Below are 15,549 nucleotides of genomic sequence, written 5' to 3' on the forward strand. Positions count from 1 at the left end.
TAAATCATTATAAATAGAGGCATGGTTCAATAATTAAGTGTCCATTCATTCAGTGGATATATAGCCATTAAAATCATCTCCCTTCAGTCTGTGGAAACTCAAGGTAATGTGTGATGTAAACTTAAAGAGAAAAGGGGCTCTGAAATGCTATGCGTATTGCCACAGACCCCGTGGGCACCTCCCAATACCTGACTCCACCCACTCCTCACCAGCTGTACCCCAGCTTGCTTTGAGGAGCAGCATGCCCCATTTTCCAGGTTCCCTTGCAGCTAGAGTTGGTCATAAGACATAGTCCTGGCTGATGAGCTATAAGTAGAAGCTGTTGGGTGGGTCGTCCCGGAAGGTTCTTTAGAAAGAAGCAGGCTCAGCTGGCATGCCTTTGACTTGTGTTCTTCCTCTTCTTCCTGCTGGGAGGGATGCTGGAGAGGATGCTGGAGGTGGAACAGCCACCATGGAACCATGAGACACCAGCCAGAGGACAAAAGCCAAGCTAAGATGACTGAGCAGAAAGCTGGAAAGAACCTGCTCTCTCAAGGCATTGTGGAGCCACCTGTCAGCCTGTCTGCCTGCCCCACGCTTCACAACCAAGAAAGAGAAAACGGCTGTTTGCTCAAGTCCTTGTTACCTGGCTTTTCTGCTAGACACTCCTGAACACGATCCCTAAATAATCCACTCTGATGAAATGACAAAGTCAGCAAGCACATTTGGGCAATGACAAGAAGGTGAACATGGAATGCTGAAGCCATTCTTGGATGTGATCATGGGGTCTCAGGAGAGTCGTGGGGAATTTCTTCCCTTTCACGAAACACTCTGCCGTTGCTTGCCAACTTTCCCTTTCCCATAGTATGAGAGCTATTTGGGGAATCAGCACACACTGGCTTCCCCCTCACTAGTGTTTGGATACCTATGGCCTGAACATTGTCCCAAACAGACACCAGACCAATTTCCCCAACTGCCAGAGCTCCTCAGCACTTGCGTGCTGTCAAAGAAGTTATCTCTGGGAAACTGCACAGGGAAAGCCTCTCATCATGACCAGACTCACTGGGGAACATTCTCCCACACCCCGTGGCATCCCTGGGCTGGGCCCTTCCCTGTGGCCCAGATAAGCTCAGCCTAGGTCCACCCGGCATCAGCAGCAATCAGCTCCCACCCACGTCCAACTGAATGCCCACGCCCTGGCACCCATGAGTGGCCTGGCACTGCCTGTTTCCAGACCACACGGGACCATGCACCCAAGCTGCCCTGACACAAAGTGCTGCCTAGAGCTTCTGCTTCAAATGTGGAAACCAAGTGCCCACCCCACAGTTCTCAATACCAGCTCACCCTGCCCACCTGAGAGGCTCACCTCAGGCCCACCTGAGAGATTCACCCCAACCTCACCTGAGTTTTTACCCCAGCCCCACCTGACAAGCTCATCCCAGATGTATGCCCGCCTTCCACACCTCTGACAAACACCACATGTGCGCTGTGTGCCTGTCGGCCGCAGGTAAAGGCCTCTCACCTTCCTGAGTGGGCTGCACCTCACATGTCTGACAGGGCCAGTGACAGCCAAAGTCCATTTCACAAGTAGGCATCTCTTCCTGCCAGATGCCCCACAGACTCACAGAGGTCTGGCGCCGGCAGTTGGCCTTGGGGACCAAGATCACACATCTAAGCCTCAGGAGTGAGAGGCTCCCCACTCAGCAGGATGGATCCCTAACCTGTCGTCTTCCATTAAAAGCAACAGCTTGAGCTCAAAAGGCTGCAGCCTGTCCTGCACCTACCCAGTGGTCCCAAGGCACAACCAAGCAGAAAGATGTCACCCCAAACTGCTCAGCTCTCAGCTGTCCCTGCTCCTGGGGAGCCAGGAGTACCAGCCAGTGTCCAGCCAGCCTTCCCTGAGCACCTGCTATGGGCCCGGCCAGGTGCAGGGGAGCCTGAGACCAGCAGCCCCTAGGGAATACTGATGTCTACTCAGAAGACTGAAGCACAGTGGGCTGGGAAGCAAAGAAACAAGTCCTTTGCTCAAGAAATAAAGGACAATTGGGGAAAAGAGGAAGGCAGAGCCGGACTCAGGGCAGAAGGTGTGGGAACAGGGGCTGGGCGGGGCTGGAGGATGAAAAGGGCTGCAAGCTGGGGACCTGGGTCTGACTCTGTAGGGGATGGGGAGCCGCTGGGGTCTGGGGCAGGGGGAAGATGGCAGCCATGGGCTTTTAAAAGTCACTGCAGTGGTGGAGTGGAAGGTGGTGTCCCAGGAAGCCATAGTATCCCAACAGAACTGAGTTGGGGAAATCTTACTCCTTGAATGAGTCAGGGCTTGTATTCCAGTCCATACCAATCCAACACAGAGACACCTTGAATGCAGCCTGTGGCCCCCAAAGCCCCTGGCTTGACACCATCTCAGCCCCCATCCACTGGATGGTAGGAGCTTTTCCATCTCTGAGGAGCATTTCTCAGTCAGGGGGGCCTCAGGTGCCCCCTTGCTAAGACTGGGGCCATGAGATAAGGATCAGGGGTTGGGCGGCAGCAGAAAGAGGATGGTGGGGAAGTGGCAAGGGGAAGCTGAAAGTGAATTTGCCAAGAGTGGATAGAGCACAACCAGACCCAGATGACTGTCCCCTAATGAGCATGCCCAAATGACCACCATCATAACAAAGCTGCCACTCACCAGCTGCCTCCTGGGTGGAGGAGGCAAGGAAATCTTTCACACACATTTCCTCCCATCCTTACAAGGACACAAATTCTGAGCTCTAAGTCCCCGTTTCATAGATGATGGAGCCCAGGCTTAAGGGGTGTGCCTGGGATTGGGCCTCTGGGATGGGGCATGAGCCAGCTGTGAGCCACCCTGCAGGGCACTGGCATCCCAGGCCTGCCTGCTTCCCAGCTGTGTGCCTTCATAAGAGAGGCCACAGAGGAGCCCCTGAAATCCTGCCCAGGCGACAGGTGGCATCATGGCCCATTCATTGGATGGCTGGCCAGGGGTAGGGTAGGGACCTGCCCCCCACTCTCCAGATGCCTGGCCCAGCATCCCTCTTGTCACAACATTCCACCCATCACCTGCCACCCCAAACTTCAGCCCACCCTCCTCTACTCCAGCCCCCTCCCTCCACCTCATTGCCACCTACTGGTCCCTCCCAGGGCTCAAGTTGTGATAAGGATGAGGATGGCTCAGGGCAAGTCCACCCCACTCACCTAGCACCACCTTCGAGCAGCTACTCCCCGGCCAGCCTCTTCCATCACTCAGGGCTGGTTGACCCCAATACCCCAGGCAAGGGCATGGTTGGGCTGAGGCCAGCAAACTGTGAGCTGGAGGGACTTTCAGGCCCAGCGGCTGATATCTGCCCACAGTGTCCCGACAAGCCAGACCAACACACTCCCAGATGCGCCTGAATTTTCACATCTTCCCTGCCATGAATTTTTCCATCAACCACCCCTTCCTTTCTTGGTTTGTGCTCAGGTATCAATGCCAGGGTTTGTATTCGGGACCATACCAATGCAAGACAGGGACACTTTTGCTTAGTAGCACAAAATGGAAGTACATGTGCTCAAAACAAGTTAATGCATGAAGGGGCTACCCAGAAAAGCTAGTGTACCAACTGAGGACATTAACAGAAGTATATTGTGTAGACAAGGGGAGGTGATGGTCAGCTCTCTCTGAATGCTCAGACTAGACTGGGAAAGCACATACAGGCTAAAATTGCTCAGAGGAGAGGAACTGGCTACAAAGGGCATTATTGGAAGAAACTCAGGAGCCCAGGGCTATCCCCAAATCCCTACAGGCTGTTACAGAACAGGAGGGAGGCCAAGCTCCACTCAGCCCTCCCTTTGGAGGATCATAAGCTACACTGCGAGTACCCTGACCTAAAAAGGGAGAGCGCTCTACAGGTGGAGGTCCCCAGGTGGGGACGGGCAGGAAAAGAGACCCTCGAGACAAAAATCCCTTGAGGAAAGGGACCTCAGGCTGCAGCCTCCTTCAGGCTGGCCATCGCAGGGTGCTCCACCTGGAGGTGGGAAGGACCCTCCTCCAATTCTCAGGCCCCAGAATTCCTCTGCCCGTGGGACTCTCTCAAGAATGCCCACTGCCTTTCCTTTACCAGCCCAGCCTACCTGGGCTGGTTGCCTCCTAGTTCCTGGGGCTCTGCTGAGAACAAGCATTGCATCTCTTTCTCCACGTTTCCCTCATCCTCTGGGAGGGTGGTGTACAAACAGCCCAGAGCTGCTTGCCGCAGTCTGAGTCAGAGGGGCCAACCCTCTGGGGCCAGCTCCCTGGGCCACTGTAGCATGCCATCCCCACTCCAGGCTCAACTTCGCATCTGTGAGCTGAAATCCCTCTCATCTTCCAGGTCTAAGCCCCCCACGTTCCAGTTTCTAAATGTACATCTGCTGGTTCCTCCTCAGGTGACCACTATAGAGACAAGCAGCCCCTTGAAGAGAAGCCACCCCAACCCACATGCACACACCGCTCCTCACCAGATCAGAACCCCACAAGAGATAATCTCAACATTCATCTAAACACATCCACTGCCACTTCATTATGTGTTACACAATGAGCTCTTTACCACTGCAGGCATTCAAGAGATGACTAGTGTGGGGGGTTCTGGGGTGCTGGTAATGTTTTGTCTCTTGTTCAGAGTGCTGGTTACACGGACATGATTTCCTTATGAGAATTCACTGAGCAATACATTTATGAAATGTACACTTTTCTATAAGAACGTTATACTTAAATAAAAATGCTTAAAAATCAGAAGTGATTGGGATTGGCTCACCATTTGCAGGAAGGAGATGGGGCTAGAACATCTTGGAGATCCTTCATGGAGGCCATAGAGGCATTAATACTGAGGCTCTAATCAGGGTACTGTGCCTGCCCACCACTGTGTGCCTCCCACCAGCACAGGGCTCCCACCCAGCACATGGAAAGACAGAGGCAGAAATCCATCCAATAAGCAAGTGAGTTGAGGACCCACTGAGTACACAGAGGAGGGAGGGAAGGAGGGAGGGAAGAAGGGAGGGAGTACACAGAAGGCTGGATGGGTGGATAAATGGATGGATGGATGGATGGATGGATGGATGGATGGGTGAGTGGGTGGATGGAGAGATGGATGGATGAGTGGGTAAATGGATATAAATGGGTAAGTGGGTTGGTGGGGAGATGCGTGGATGGATAGACGGATGAGTGGGTGGGTGGGTACGTAGATGGGTAGATGGGTGGATGGGTGGATGAATAGATGGATGAGTGAGTGGGTGGATGGATGGATAGATGGTGGATGCATGGATGGGTGGATGGATGGATGAGTAGGTGAATGGATAGATGGATGAAGGAGTGAGTGGGTGGACGAGTAGATGGATGGATGGGTGGGTGGGTAGGTGGCTGAATGGGTGGATGGGTGGATGGATGGATGGTGGATAGGTAGATGGGTGGAGGGATGCATGGTGAATGAATGGATTGATGGATGGGTGGATGGGTGGGTGAACAGATGGATGGTGGATGGGTGGGTAGGTAGATGGATAAATAGTGGATGAATGGTGAATGAATGTATGGGTAGATGGGTGGGTGGACAGATGGATGGTGGATGGGTGGATGAGTGGGTAGATGGGTGTATGGATGGGTGAGTCGGTAGGTGGGTAGATGGGTGAATGGTGGATGGATGGATGGGTAGATGAGTGGTGGATGGGTAGATGGATGGATGGATGGTGGGTGGATGAATGGTGAATGGGTGAGTGGATGGGTGGATGGATGGATGGACAAGTGGGTGGATGGGAGGATGGATGGGGATAGATAGATGGATGGATGTGTAGATAGGTGGACTGATGGGCGGCGGACGCATGGTGGATAGCTGGGTGGGTGGGTGGATGGATGTGTGAATAAGCAGGTGCACAGAGGACTAAGTGAGTACATTGTGAATGGAGAGATGGAGGTGTGAATAACCGCTGCATGGAGGAAGAGGTGTATACTGAGGCCTGTTTCACCTACTGCTCTGACCTCATTAGACTCCACCGATGAAAGTGACCCAGGAAAGAGTAGGTGAAGGCAATGGGTATCTCCAACTCCTGGGTCTCACCTGATTCCCACCCCTCCTCACAACACCATGCTGGGTGTCTCCGCATACCGAGGTGTCTCTTTGATGTGCCCCAGAATCAGAAGAAACCCCACTTCTGCCCCATTTCTTTGCTGTGTCCATGACATCTACAAAGAGGCAGTGCTTCCTAGAGGGCCCAGGGCAAAGCGAGCCAGGTCCGAGAAGGGTGTGGGGAAGAGGAGCTGCCCACAGGCATCTCCTGGCTCCCCAGCATGGCCAGCTACCCTGCTGGACATTACCAAGGAGGCCCCACTCCTCTGGGCCCACCCCATGGCACACTGGCAGGCTCTTCATCTGGGTCTGCTGGGCAGTTTTACCGAAGGGTGGAGGTAAAGGGAGAAGGAAAAACGCCATGGACTACTCCACGAGCCCAGCCCTGGCCCCAGGGAAAACACCAACTGTATCACAGAGTTCAAGGCCCTCTGCCTTGGTGTGTGTGGCCTCATCTGCCTCAGTTTCCTCATCTGTAAAGTGGGGGAGGTGAGTGCATGCGTGTGGAGGCTCCGTGCTCCCCTGGCACCAGCCTGTGGCGTCTGCTTGGTGCTGTATTCTGCAGCCCTTCCATGAGGCCCACTCTGGCCCAGGAATTGTTCTGGCCCTGCAGGTGCACGGGAAAACACACACAGGTAGGGCCTGGAGCAGAAAACATAGTATTTATTAACGAAAAAGGCAGGGACTGAGGCAGGCAGTGAGAGGAAAGGCTGGGAAGACTTCTTGGAGGACAAGCACCTGTAAGACAGGTTAAAAGAGCCAACCGAGGAGGATGCCCCCTGCATGTGCTAAGCAGGGTGGCAGGGAAGGGGTTCAGGCAGCCACTGGGCTTAGCTGCCCCTGGACTGCACCCTGGACTGCAACCAACTGTTTGGGTTTCCAGCTCCCTCTTCCTCACTCAAGGCCAGGCCTTATCTTGTCATCTAGACTGTCCCCAGAGCCCCAGAGCCTCAGAGCCTTGGAGCAGCACAGACCAGGCAGGGCCAGGTGCTCTTCCAGAGTGTGAACCATGTACCAAAAACTGCACCAAGAGTGCCAGGAAAAAAATGGAAAATGCTGTCTGTTTCACAAAAAGTCTGTTTAAGGTGCCGTTTATGAATGAAAACAGGAAGCTATCCCAAGGCACTGTTTTCCAGCAGGTCCAGGCCTGGGAGCAAGGCACCTCCAGGAGCCCCAAAGCTGTTTCTCAGAATGTACCCTGCCCCCAGCCCAAGGTTCTGGGGAAATACTGCCCCCGATGCATGATGTACGGCTCCCGCTCCTGCAAAGTGTAGCGAGAAAAGGAAAAACCCACCTCTCCTTCCCTACCCAAGCCCGATTTTAAATTGTCCTCTACATTCTGCAGATGAGATCTGATTTCTAAGCATGGTTTCTTCCTTTTTAATGATCCTGAAGGTGATAACAGCTCAGGTCACAGATGTTAGATTGGAGAAAGAAGCGTCATGGAGACTCTAACTCTGTTAGATCGTGGGGAGAGGCTAAAGCGGCTACTGTAGGAAGGTCACACGTGTGTTCCAGGTGTCCCTTACACACCATTTGGCCCCAAGCAGGCCAAATCCAAATAAAACTCCTCCACCTCTGTCCAGACCCTGGCCCAGCACTCCTGACTTCCACCACTTCCACCAACAGGTGGTGGGGCAGGGGTTGGGGGGCAGCTCAGACTGAACCCCTAATCAAAAGGAAACTACAGGGTACATACGAGGGTCTCCATGCAAAGGTCCAGCACTTCACAAGTTTAGAACTAAACATAATCTCCGCAGAAATAGCTACAAGTGGCACAGACATCAAAGGAAGCAAATGGGGAGGAATGGAAACAGAGCCTGATAAATGATGTAACTGAATTTGCCCTTTGCGGGGCCCAGCTGGACTCCCGTTCTTCCCTGGTTATGACAATGGTCACAGTGCCCCGGGACCCCCAGAGAGCTGGGACGAGACTCAGGGTAAAATCCCTCCAAAGCCTTTCAGGAAGGCTTGGCCACAGATTCAACACAAAGTGGTAATTACGTACGTTTTACAAATCCATTTCACAGAGCAAGCTAATAGCTGCATCTGAGAAGAAGCCTTCATTCGTGGCCGCCCAGCACCAGCGGCTCCCGTCCCAGCCTTGGACACTTGGGCAAAAAGTTAAAGCATGCTGAAGAAATAGCTCAAGGTTAGATTAAAAATCAAACGCCCATGAAGATTAACCTGACTCAATAATATCACTGCCCAATAGGAGACAAATCCTTGGAGGGCAAGGCTTGGGGCCGGGTTTTGTTCAAGGCCTAGGAACACCTTAATTTGCATTTATATTAAAAAAAGAAAAAAAAACAAACAGAATTAACTGGAAAGGTGCTTTGTTTCCTGTAAATTTGAATTCTTCTGCTAAACAGCTTCTTAGGGCAGAGAGCGGAGGCTCCATCAGGCTTGGTCCAAAAGCGTGGATTCCGTTCCAACTAAGTGCCGGCCACACTGTGCCTGGCAGCTGTAGCCCATGGGATCTCACCTGGACCTTAAAAGTCAGCCTGTCAGGTAGTTACTGTGAGATATCTCTTCTGCAGGTGGGGAAACTGAGGCCAGGAGTTGGGAAATGACCTCTCTATGGTCTTTACACTATGGCCAAATTCAGATTCCAAGCCAGGTCTGTGGGTTCCAAGTCGAACGTCTTTCCACAACGGGACAGCTGTGTTAGTGTTAGAGCTGTCTTTTATTCACATACACACACCACACACACACACACACACACACACATTTGTTCCCCAACCTTTCTTTCCAGAAAATCAGTGGAAAGCCCAAAGAAGGAAGCGAGAAAAATCAACAAATTCCTCAGATGGCCTCTGGTCCCTTATTCATACAAGTCCCACAGCCCCTGAGGCGAAGCCGACACCCTCCATTTAGCTACACTTCCCTTGACAGCTTCTCTTTGGAGTTCTAACCGTTACAGGCATACACCCAGAGCTACCAATCAGAATCAATCATGGAAACACACCTCAATAAGAACTTCATCAATCTCAACGATGTATTCCTTAAGGAAAACTGGCACATTTCAGGATTTGCTTTTAACACCAATCCTCCCCTCGATGTTGCAGCTCAACTCTCGGGATCAGCCAAGCATTTTATGTGCCTGTTTTACTACTGGAAGCCAGCATGCTAGCCAATTTCACCTGTCTTCCATCTTCAACCCTAAAGGCATGTTTAAGGGCTTTGGGGCTTTCTCCTCTCCCCAGGGGTGGCCAGTTTCAGAGGCATATTTCTTACTCTCCAGCTCTCCAGCAAACAGGCCCCTGTCTCCCAGAATCACTGCCCTGTGCATCTGCGTGCCACTGCCACAGTTTAAAGCCAGAGATAATGGCAATGACTGGCCCTCTTAGAAGCTGGAAACACAGTGTGGGAAGGGAAGGAGTCATCTGTGTTTGGGGTGCTGGGCAAAGGGCGTGGGGCAAGCAAGAGCCAAGCTGATTATGTAGATAACAGAAGGACAATTTCCTTCACAAACAGAAAAACCTGCACCAATGAATTAAACATTTAAAACAAGATGACTCTCTAAAAAGTATTTTCAACCAAGAAGGAAAGACAGGCCGTCCTGTGCTGGCGCTTCCTGTTGCATATGGCACTGAGAAATCCTGTTTTTTCAGTATGCAGAGATTTCCAGACAAAGAAAAATATCAAGAGGGAAATTAGAGGAGGAGGTCCAGAGAAGCGAGACAGGAGGAGCTGGGAAGAAGGGAGGGGGGAAGGAGAAGGTCCCTGCCCAGGGCACAGGGGTGTGAAGCCCTGAGGGGTGCAGGAAACAGACCACCCCCACTAACACACTGGCCTTGGCAGGTCCAAGGAGATGGCCCTAGAGAGGCAGCCTGCCTCACTGGGGCAAGCGAACCACAGAGACACCACCCTGCCTCCTGCCATGCAGGGTATCCACCGCGTCCACCCGGATGAAGGGACCTACCCCAGCTCCCACAGGTCTCCAAGTATAACGTCTGGGAGTCCTCCCAGCCCCCAGCCTTAGAGGGGACACTGCCCTCGGGACCGACCAGAGACCCTGCTCTGTGAACAGCGCCCTTGGCAGTGGGGCTGGCAGGCATCCCTGCAGTTTACCAGCTGGACCCCCTCTCGTGACTGGGGCTCAAGTTCCCTGGTTTCTGGGCAATGGCTAGACTGGCCTTTCCCACTGTCACAGCCTAGGGAGTGGGCAGGTTCTGCCCTGCCCCCACTCTCCACCTCTACTGAGAGCAATTGAGGGGCTGCCACCCCCACTGCAAGCACCAGAGAGCAAACTCTCTCCTCCCAGGGGCCTGGGAAGTCCAAGCTCCAGAACTGGAACTCAGGGGAAAAAAGGAGCCGGGCGCGGGGGAAGAGAGATGAAATCTGAGCTCAGAGAAGCCTGGAGGGGGGCCCAGGGGCTACGGAGGGTCAGTGTCTCCCATGCCCCAGGTGCACTCCCCTGCCACCTGAGTCCCTCTAGGAGCCATGGGTGCCAGGCCAGCCCTCTCCAACTCCCAGAGAGGTAGTAAGTGTAAGGCTCAGAGCCCCGCGCAGCCCAGCCCGCGCCGGGGCGGTGGGTGGGTGGGTGTCTGCTATGGGATTATTCTTAGCGCTCCACTCTCTTCGCAAAAGTGGCGCCTCCGCCCTCCCGGCTCAGGCACACTCGCTCGGGGCTCGCACGCCCGGCCCAGACACCAGCGCGGTGGAGAGCTCCGGGTGGGGTCCCCGAAGGGTGAGGCTCGGAGGCGCCGCGGAGGTGGGTGCTCCCTAGAGAGGAGGGGGCGCTGCGGGAAAGCCCCCAAGGGAGTCTGCGTTTAACCCTCAACGCCCTGCACCCAGCCCGGCGCCGCGCGCTCAGCCGCCTCCCCGGACTCCTCCCGGGGCGCGGGAGCCCGGCGGCGCGCCCAGCCCTTACCTATGGTGGTGATGACCGTGATGGCAAAGTAGAAGGAGCCGGCGAATTTCCACTGGACGCCGGCGCGGTGCGGTTCCGACTGCAGGATCACCAGCTCCAGCTGCCGGTAGTCCTCGCTGCTGATGTTGTACTTCCCCTTGATCCGGATCTCCTCGGCTTTGAGTTTCTCCTCCTCGCGCATCTCGTGGTCCGACTCGAGGGCGTCGAACACGGCGGCGCCCACCAGCAGGTAGGTGAAGGTGCAGACGATGAGGGACAGAGTCCGCACGTTCTGCCTCTTCATGGCCGCCAGCAAGGAGCCGGCGCGGGGGGCATGTCCCGCAGGCTCACAGCCGCGCGCGTCCCACTGCAGCGCCCGGCGGCCGCCGCCGCCTCCTCCTCCGCCGCCGCCGCCGCCGCCTCCAAGTTGTAAGCGGCGGCGGCAGCAGCAGCAGCAGCAGCGGGGAGGCGGGGGGCGGGGAGGCTGGGGGGGGCCCCCTCCGCTGGGGCCGCCACAGCCACCGCCACCGCGAGGCGGCTGGCGGGGCAGGGGCGGCGCTGGCCCGGGTTCAGCCGAGAAGGCGGACAGGCACAGGAGGCTGCTCGAGCGCCGGGGCCAGGCGTCCGGGAACCCCGACACCCTGCGCCAGACCCGGCCGAAGCAGCCCGCCCCACTGCGCAGGGCCATGCAGGGCGGCCCCGCTGGGTACCGCGCGGGCCTCGCTGCCCTCCGCACCCCGCCCCCCGCTCCCGCGGGAAAAGCAGGGACGGGAACCGGAGCCAGAAAGCGGCCGGAGGGCGGCCGCGGGGCCCGGTACCCCTGTGGGTCCAGCTCGCGGGTGGCGGCGCCCAGCAAGGAGCCTGCAGGTCCGCGCGCCCCGCCGGACCTGCTTCCCCTTTTACCCCTCCTCGCCCCCTCTCGGTGGTGGGGAGGAAAAGTTTGCGAAGTGGCGGTGTCTCTGGAGTCCCCTGCAAGCGGAGAGGGGGCCGAGCAGGTGCAGCGGGAGGGGCAGCCCGCTCCCCAAAGGTCTGCGCGCCCAGCGCCCACCCGGGCGCGCGGGTGCGCAGCGGGGTCCCCGCCGGGCGTCGGCCGGTGCGCGAAGTTTGCTCGGCTCAACCCCCAAGGCGCGGGAGCGGGGCGCGGCCCCAGGACGGCAGGGACCGCGATGGAGCGGCTTCGGGGGCGGCCGGGGGACGGCGCGGTGGCGGTCGGCCAGCCCGCTCCTCCGGGGGCGGCGGGCGCGGCGGTGGCGGCGGGAGGGGTCCCGCGGGCCTCGCGGAGTAGCGGGGCGGACGCGGGCGCATGAGCCGCGCGGGGGTCGGGGCTCTCCGGCGTCCGGGCGTCCCGGGAGGCGGCCGCCGCGCTGGTCTGCCCCGGGCGCTACGTGCGTGCGCGCCGTTGGGAGCCCGAATGTGTGTGTGCGCGTGTGTATGTGCGTGTGTGTGCGTGTGTGTGTGTGTGTGTTTGTGCGCCTGGCAGCCCCGCTCCGGCGGGAGGGCCTCGGGGAGCGGGGGCCGGGCTACGCCGAGGCCGGGCCTCCCTCCCTCCCTCCCTCCCGCAGCCTCCAGGGCGCGCCACCTCCCGCCTGGTCCCCAGCCAGCTGGCGAGGCTGCTGTGGCAACTCCCGCTGCAGACCCAGCGCGGCGCAGGGCGCACGCGGAGGGAGCCCGGGAGGGGCGGCCTGAACCGCCAGGGAGGGGGCGGGGGCGGAGCCGCCAGCGGGTTTTGGCGGGGGATGGGAGGATAAACGAGGCTTCTTGGGTCCTTCTAGCCCCGCGCCCCAAGAGCGCAAGCAGCCCTGGCGGGTGGAGAGTTTGAGGGACTCGGGGTTGGGGGAGGAAAACGGGATTCAGCCCGAGATGGCAGGCTGACAGCTTCAGGCAGATTGGGCAGAGAGTGGAGAGCAGAAGGGGAGGGGGCCATGGGCACACAGGAGCGCGGCGGCAGCGGTTCACGAAGTGTTCCCCACCCCCCACCCCCCACCTAGCCACCCGGCGCGGGAGCGTGTCATTGGCCAGGGACATGGCCTCGTGGAGTGGTGGGGCCCCGAGGGCTGCCTCGGCCCCCTCGCCTCCCAGCCGCACAGCCCGCTTGGGCCAGCACCTGCAGACCTGAGTCGTTTCCCTGGATATTGCTAAGGACAGAGTGGGCCGCCACTTTTGGAGTCAGGACAGCGGGGAAAGACATCGCAATCCCCCGACCCAGTAACCTCTCTGTTGCTTTACTGAAGAAAAAAAAAAAAAAAAAAAAAATATATATATAATATATATATATATATATATATACACATACATAAAATCACTCTTTGGTTCCCCACAGCTGGGCGCAAGGTGCGCCGTGGGTGCAGCCCTGAGCCACGCAGTAGCCCCCTCGGGACCACCTGGGGTAGGAACACAAGGCTCGGGCTGGGGCGCACCTATTGGCTGCTTTCAGATGAGCCCCTCTCCAGGCTTTATCTCCTTCCCATTTCGGCCTCTTTTGCCTCCTCCCCCTCCCCGCCCTCTCCCTTTAGGCTTAATCGAGGGGCTTTTTCTTGACCATCGGCTTCCTGAATCCCGCCTGGAGCCCTGGAGGTCCAAAAGGACAGACCCAAGCCTCAGAGACCCCTGGGCTCCTCTTCCTCTCCTGACCCCAGCCAAGGAAGGGATGGAGATGGGAAAGAGTCGCCTGGCGGCAGGCTAGCAGCTGGCCAAGGGGTGGCTGGGGAATCAGACCTAACCCTCGGGCAGCTCGCGGGCTCCAGGAGACCAGTCCCTTCTGTGGGTAGCCCCCTGGAGCGGTGCTCGGGCTTCCTGGCCTCAGGGACCCTGGGCCCGGCGGGTCTGGGACCCCAGTGCTTCACCGAGGCCTCCCAGCTGGGACGCTCTGCACCCACTTTCAGGGCTTGCGGGTGCCACAGGGAAGGGGAGCCCGCGCTGTGGGCTACGTCTGAGCCGTCAGGTGCTCGCTGGGTCTGCGGGGCCCCTGGGGCGAGGGAGCGGGGAGCCCCACCCCGAGCAGGCACTCTCCCCAGATTCATTTTGGAAACCAAGGCCCCCGCGCTCGGCAAGTGAGCCTGGCTGCCGGGTGAGTCACCGCGAGCGGGCGACAAGGATTCCCAGCAGCTGGTAATTAATTGCGCCGTGGCTCAGCCCACGACGGAACCCCAGTCAGGCCTCCCGCCGCCCTGGCAGCGGCGCCACCCCTGAGTCACAGCCGTCGGGCCTCCGCACGGTCCGGAAGCCGCCTGCCCGCCTCGGCGCCACCAGGGGGCACTGGACTCCGACCCACGGGGCGGCCGCGCAGCCAGCCTCGCTGCGGGGAAGTCCAGGCTGTCCCCGCGGCAGCGCGGGCGGGGGAGGGGCGCGCCGGCAGACGCCGCGCTCTGCAGAGCCACTTCGATTTGGTTTACGGAACTCCATTTGCATACAGCCTTTCAGGAAAGCGCAACCACTGTGTGCGTACTGGAAGGACCTCTGAGATGAATTACTCCAAACCCCTTGTTTTACAGATAGGAAAACTTCCAGCAAGACAGGATCACGTGCCCAGGATCCCACAGTGATTCCGATGTGGAGCCAGCCCTGGAAGCCTCTCCGTGGCTTCTGTCTAGCCCTCCTTCGAGGACCCCCGCTGCTTTCTGGCCCCAAGCTTAGAGTGCCTTGAGTGGCCACCTACCAGCCCCCAGACCCTGGTTCTTCCTCTCTTCCACCCATGGGAATAGACCCGTGGACTCAGGACCTCCCAGGCAGTGTCTGAGCCGTGGAAGCAGAGGGTTCCTCGTCCGCCCGTCCACACCCCCACATGTGCCACTTTCCAAGGCGCTGGACCTGCGGGTGGAATGGGAGCTCCTGGGAGCAAAGCCTGGGGCCCAATCAAGCATCCTCCCTACATCCCCAGCATCCATCCCGGATAGTGTGTGCCACACAACAGCCCAGAGAGTCCGGCTGGGGGCAGTGCCTCTGGGTGCCTGCCTCCCTCACAGCCCCCGTGGGTCTGGGTGTCCCAACTCTAGCCCCACCTGGAGAAGCATGTGGAACTGAGGTGTGGCCAATCAGAGTCCAAAATTCCGCAGGGCCACGGTGATTGGCTGGATTTGGACGTGTGAAGGCCCACCTCAACCAATCACAGCCCTCCTCTGGGTAGGGCTGTCAGCAGATAGGTGACCTGAGGAGGGAGGCAGGTCCTTCCTGACTCTTTGAGAACCCCAACGCAGGCACGTAGCGCACACGCAAGCCACCCAACTGGGGTGAGCAAGTGCATTCTCTTGTGGGCTTAAGCCACAGTCAGTTGGTCCCAAGCCTGTCCGGTGCTCCTGGTGCCCATGCGCTGTGTTCACAGCCTGTCTGTGCCCTCCAGCAGCCCTAACATGGGCCTCCCTTGGACCTCAGTTTCTGTAAAAACAGATGTACCTTATTAGCTAATAAAGAACATCATGGTTTTATAACTCCATCTGCTTGCTGCCTACTTGTTTGCTTCGTTCTTTACACACAGTGGGTGTGCCCGCAGCCCCTGTTCTTACCCAGGGAGGCCCAGCAGTTTATCCTGGACCCACAGTGAGTAAGGGAGGACCAAGTTCCCAGGCCAGTACTTCTTCCACATCACCGCAGCGTGTCTGGGCCAGGGTGGACTGTCTGCTGCTCCACAACATCCTGATTCCTTGGGTATGT

General features: G+C 57.6%; 1 protein-coding gene and 1 long non-coding RNA gene across 4 annotated transcripts in view; one reads left to right on the forward strand and one right to left on the reverse strand.

Moving 5' to 3' along the window:
- Positions 1 to 12,213, reverse strand: part of KCNK9 (potassium two pore domain channel subfamily K member 9) — a 104,427-nt gene extending 92,214 nt beyond the window's left edge. For 2 of the 3 annotated variants that reach the window (XR_004026165.1, XR_004026166.1), the window contains exon 1: positions 10,924 to 12,133. Coding sequence is in view for 1 of the 3 variants with exons in the window: in XM_030795059.1 (XP_030650919.1) it covers positions 10,924 to 11,590 (667 nt within the window). In the remaining 2 variants the exon portion in view is untranslated. Of the gene's footprint in view, positions 1 to 10,923 lie in introns of all 3 variants that reach the window. The other variant, XM_030795059.1, reaches the window with a different exon arrangement.
- On the forward strand, positions 11,076 to 15,331 carry LOC115830638. The gene is made up of 2 exons (XR_004026168.1): positions 11,076 to 11,152; positions 14,394 to 15,331. It is a non-coding gene; the product is annotated as an uncharacterized LOC115830638 (long non-coding RNA).
- Positions 15,332 to 15,549: the final 218 nt, after the last annotated feature.

This window comes from Nomascus leucogenys, chromosome 16 (assembly GCF_006542625.1).
Source record: "Nomascus leucogenys isolate Asia chromosome 16, Asia_NLE_v1, whole genome shotgun sequence".
NCBI classification, from domain to species: Eukaryota; Metazoa; Chordata; class Mammalia; order Primates; family Hylobatidae; genus Nomascus; species Nomascus leucogenys.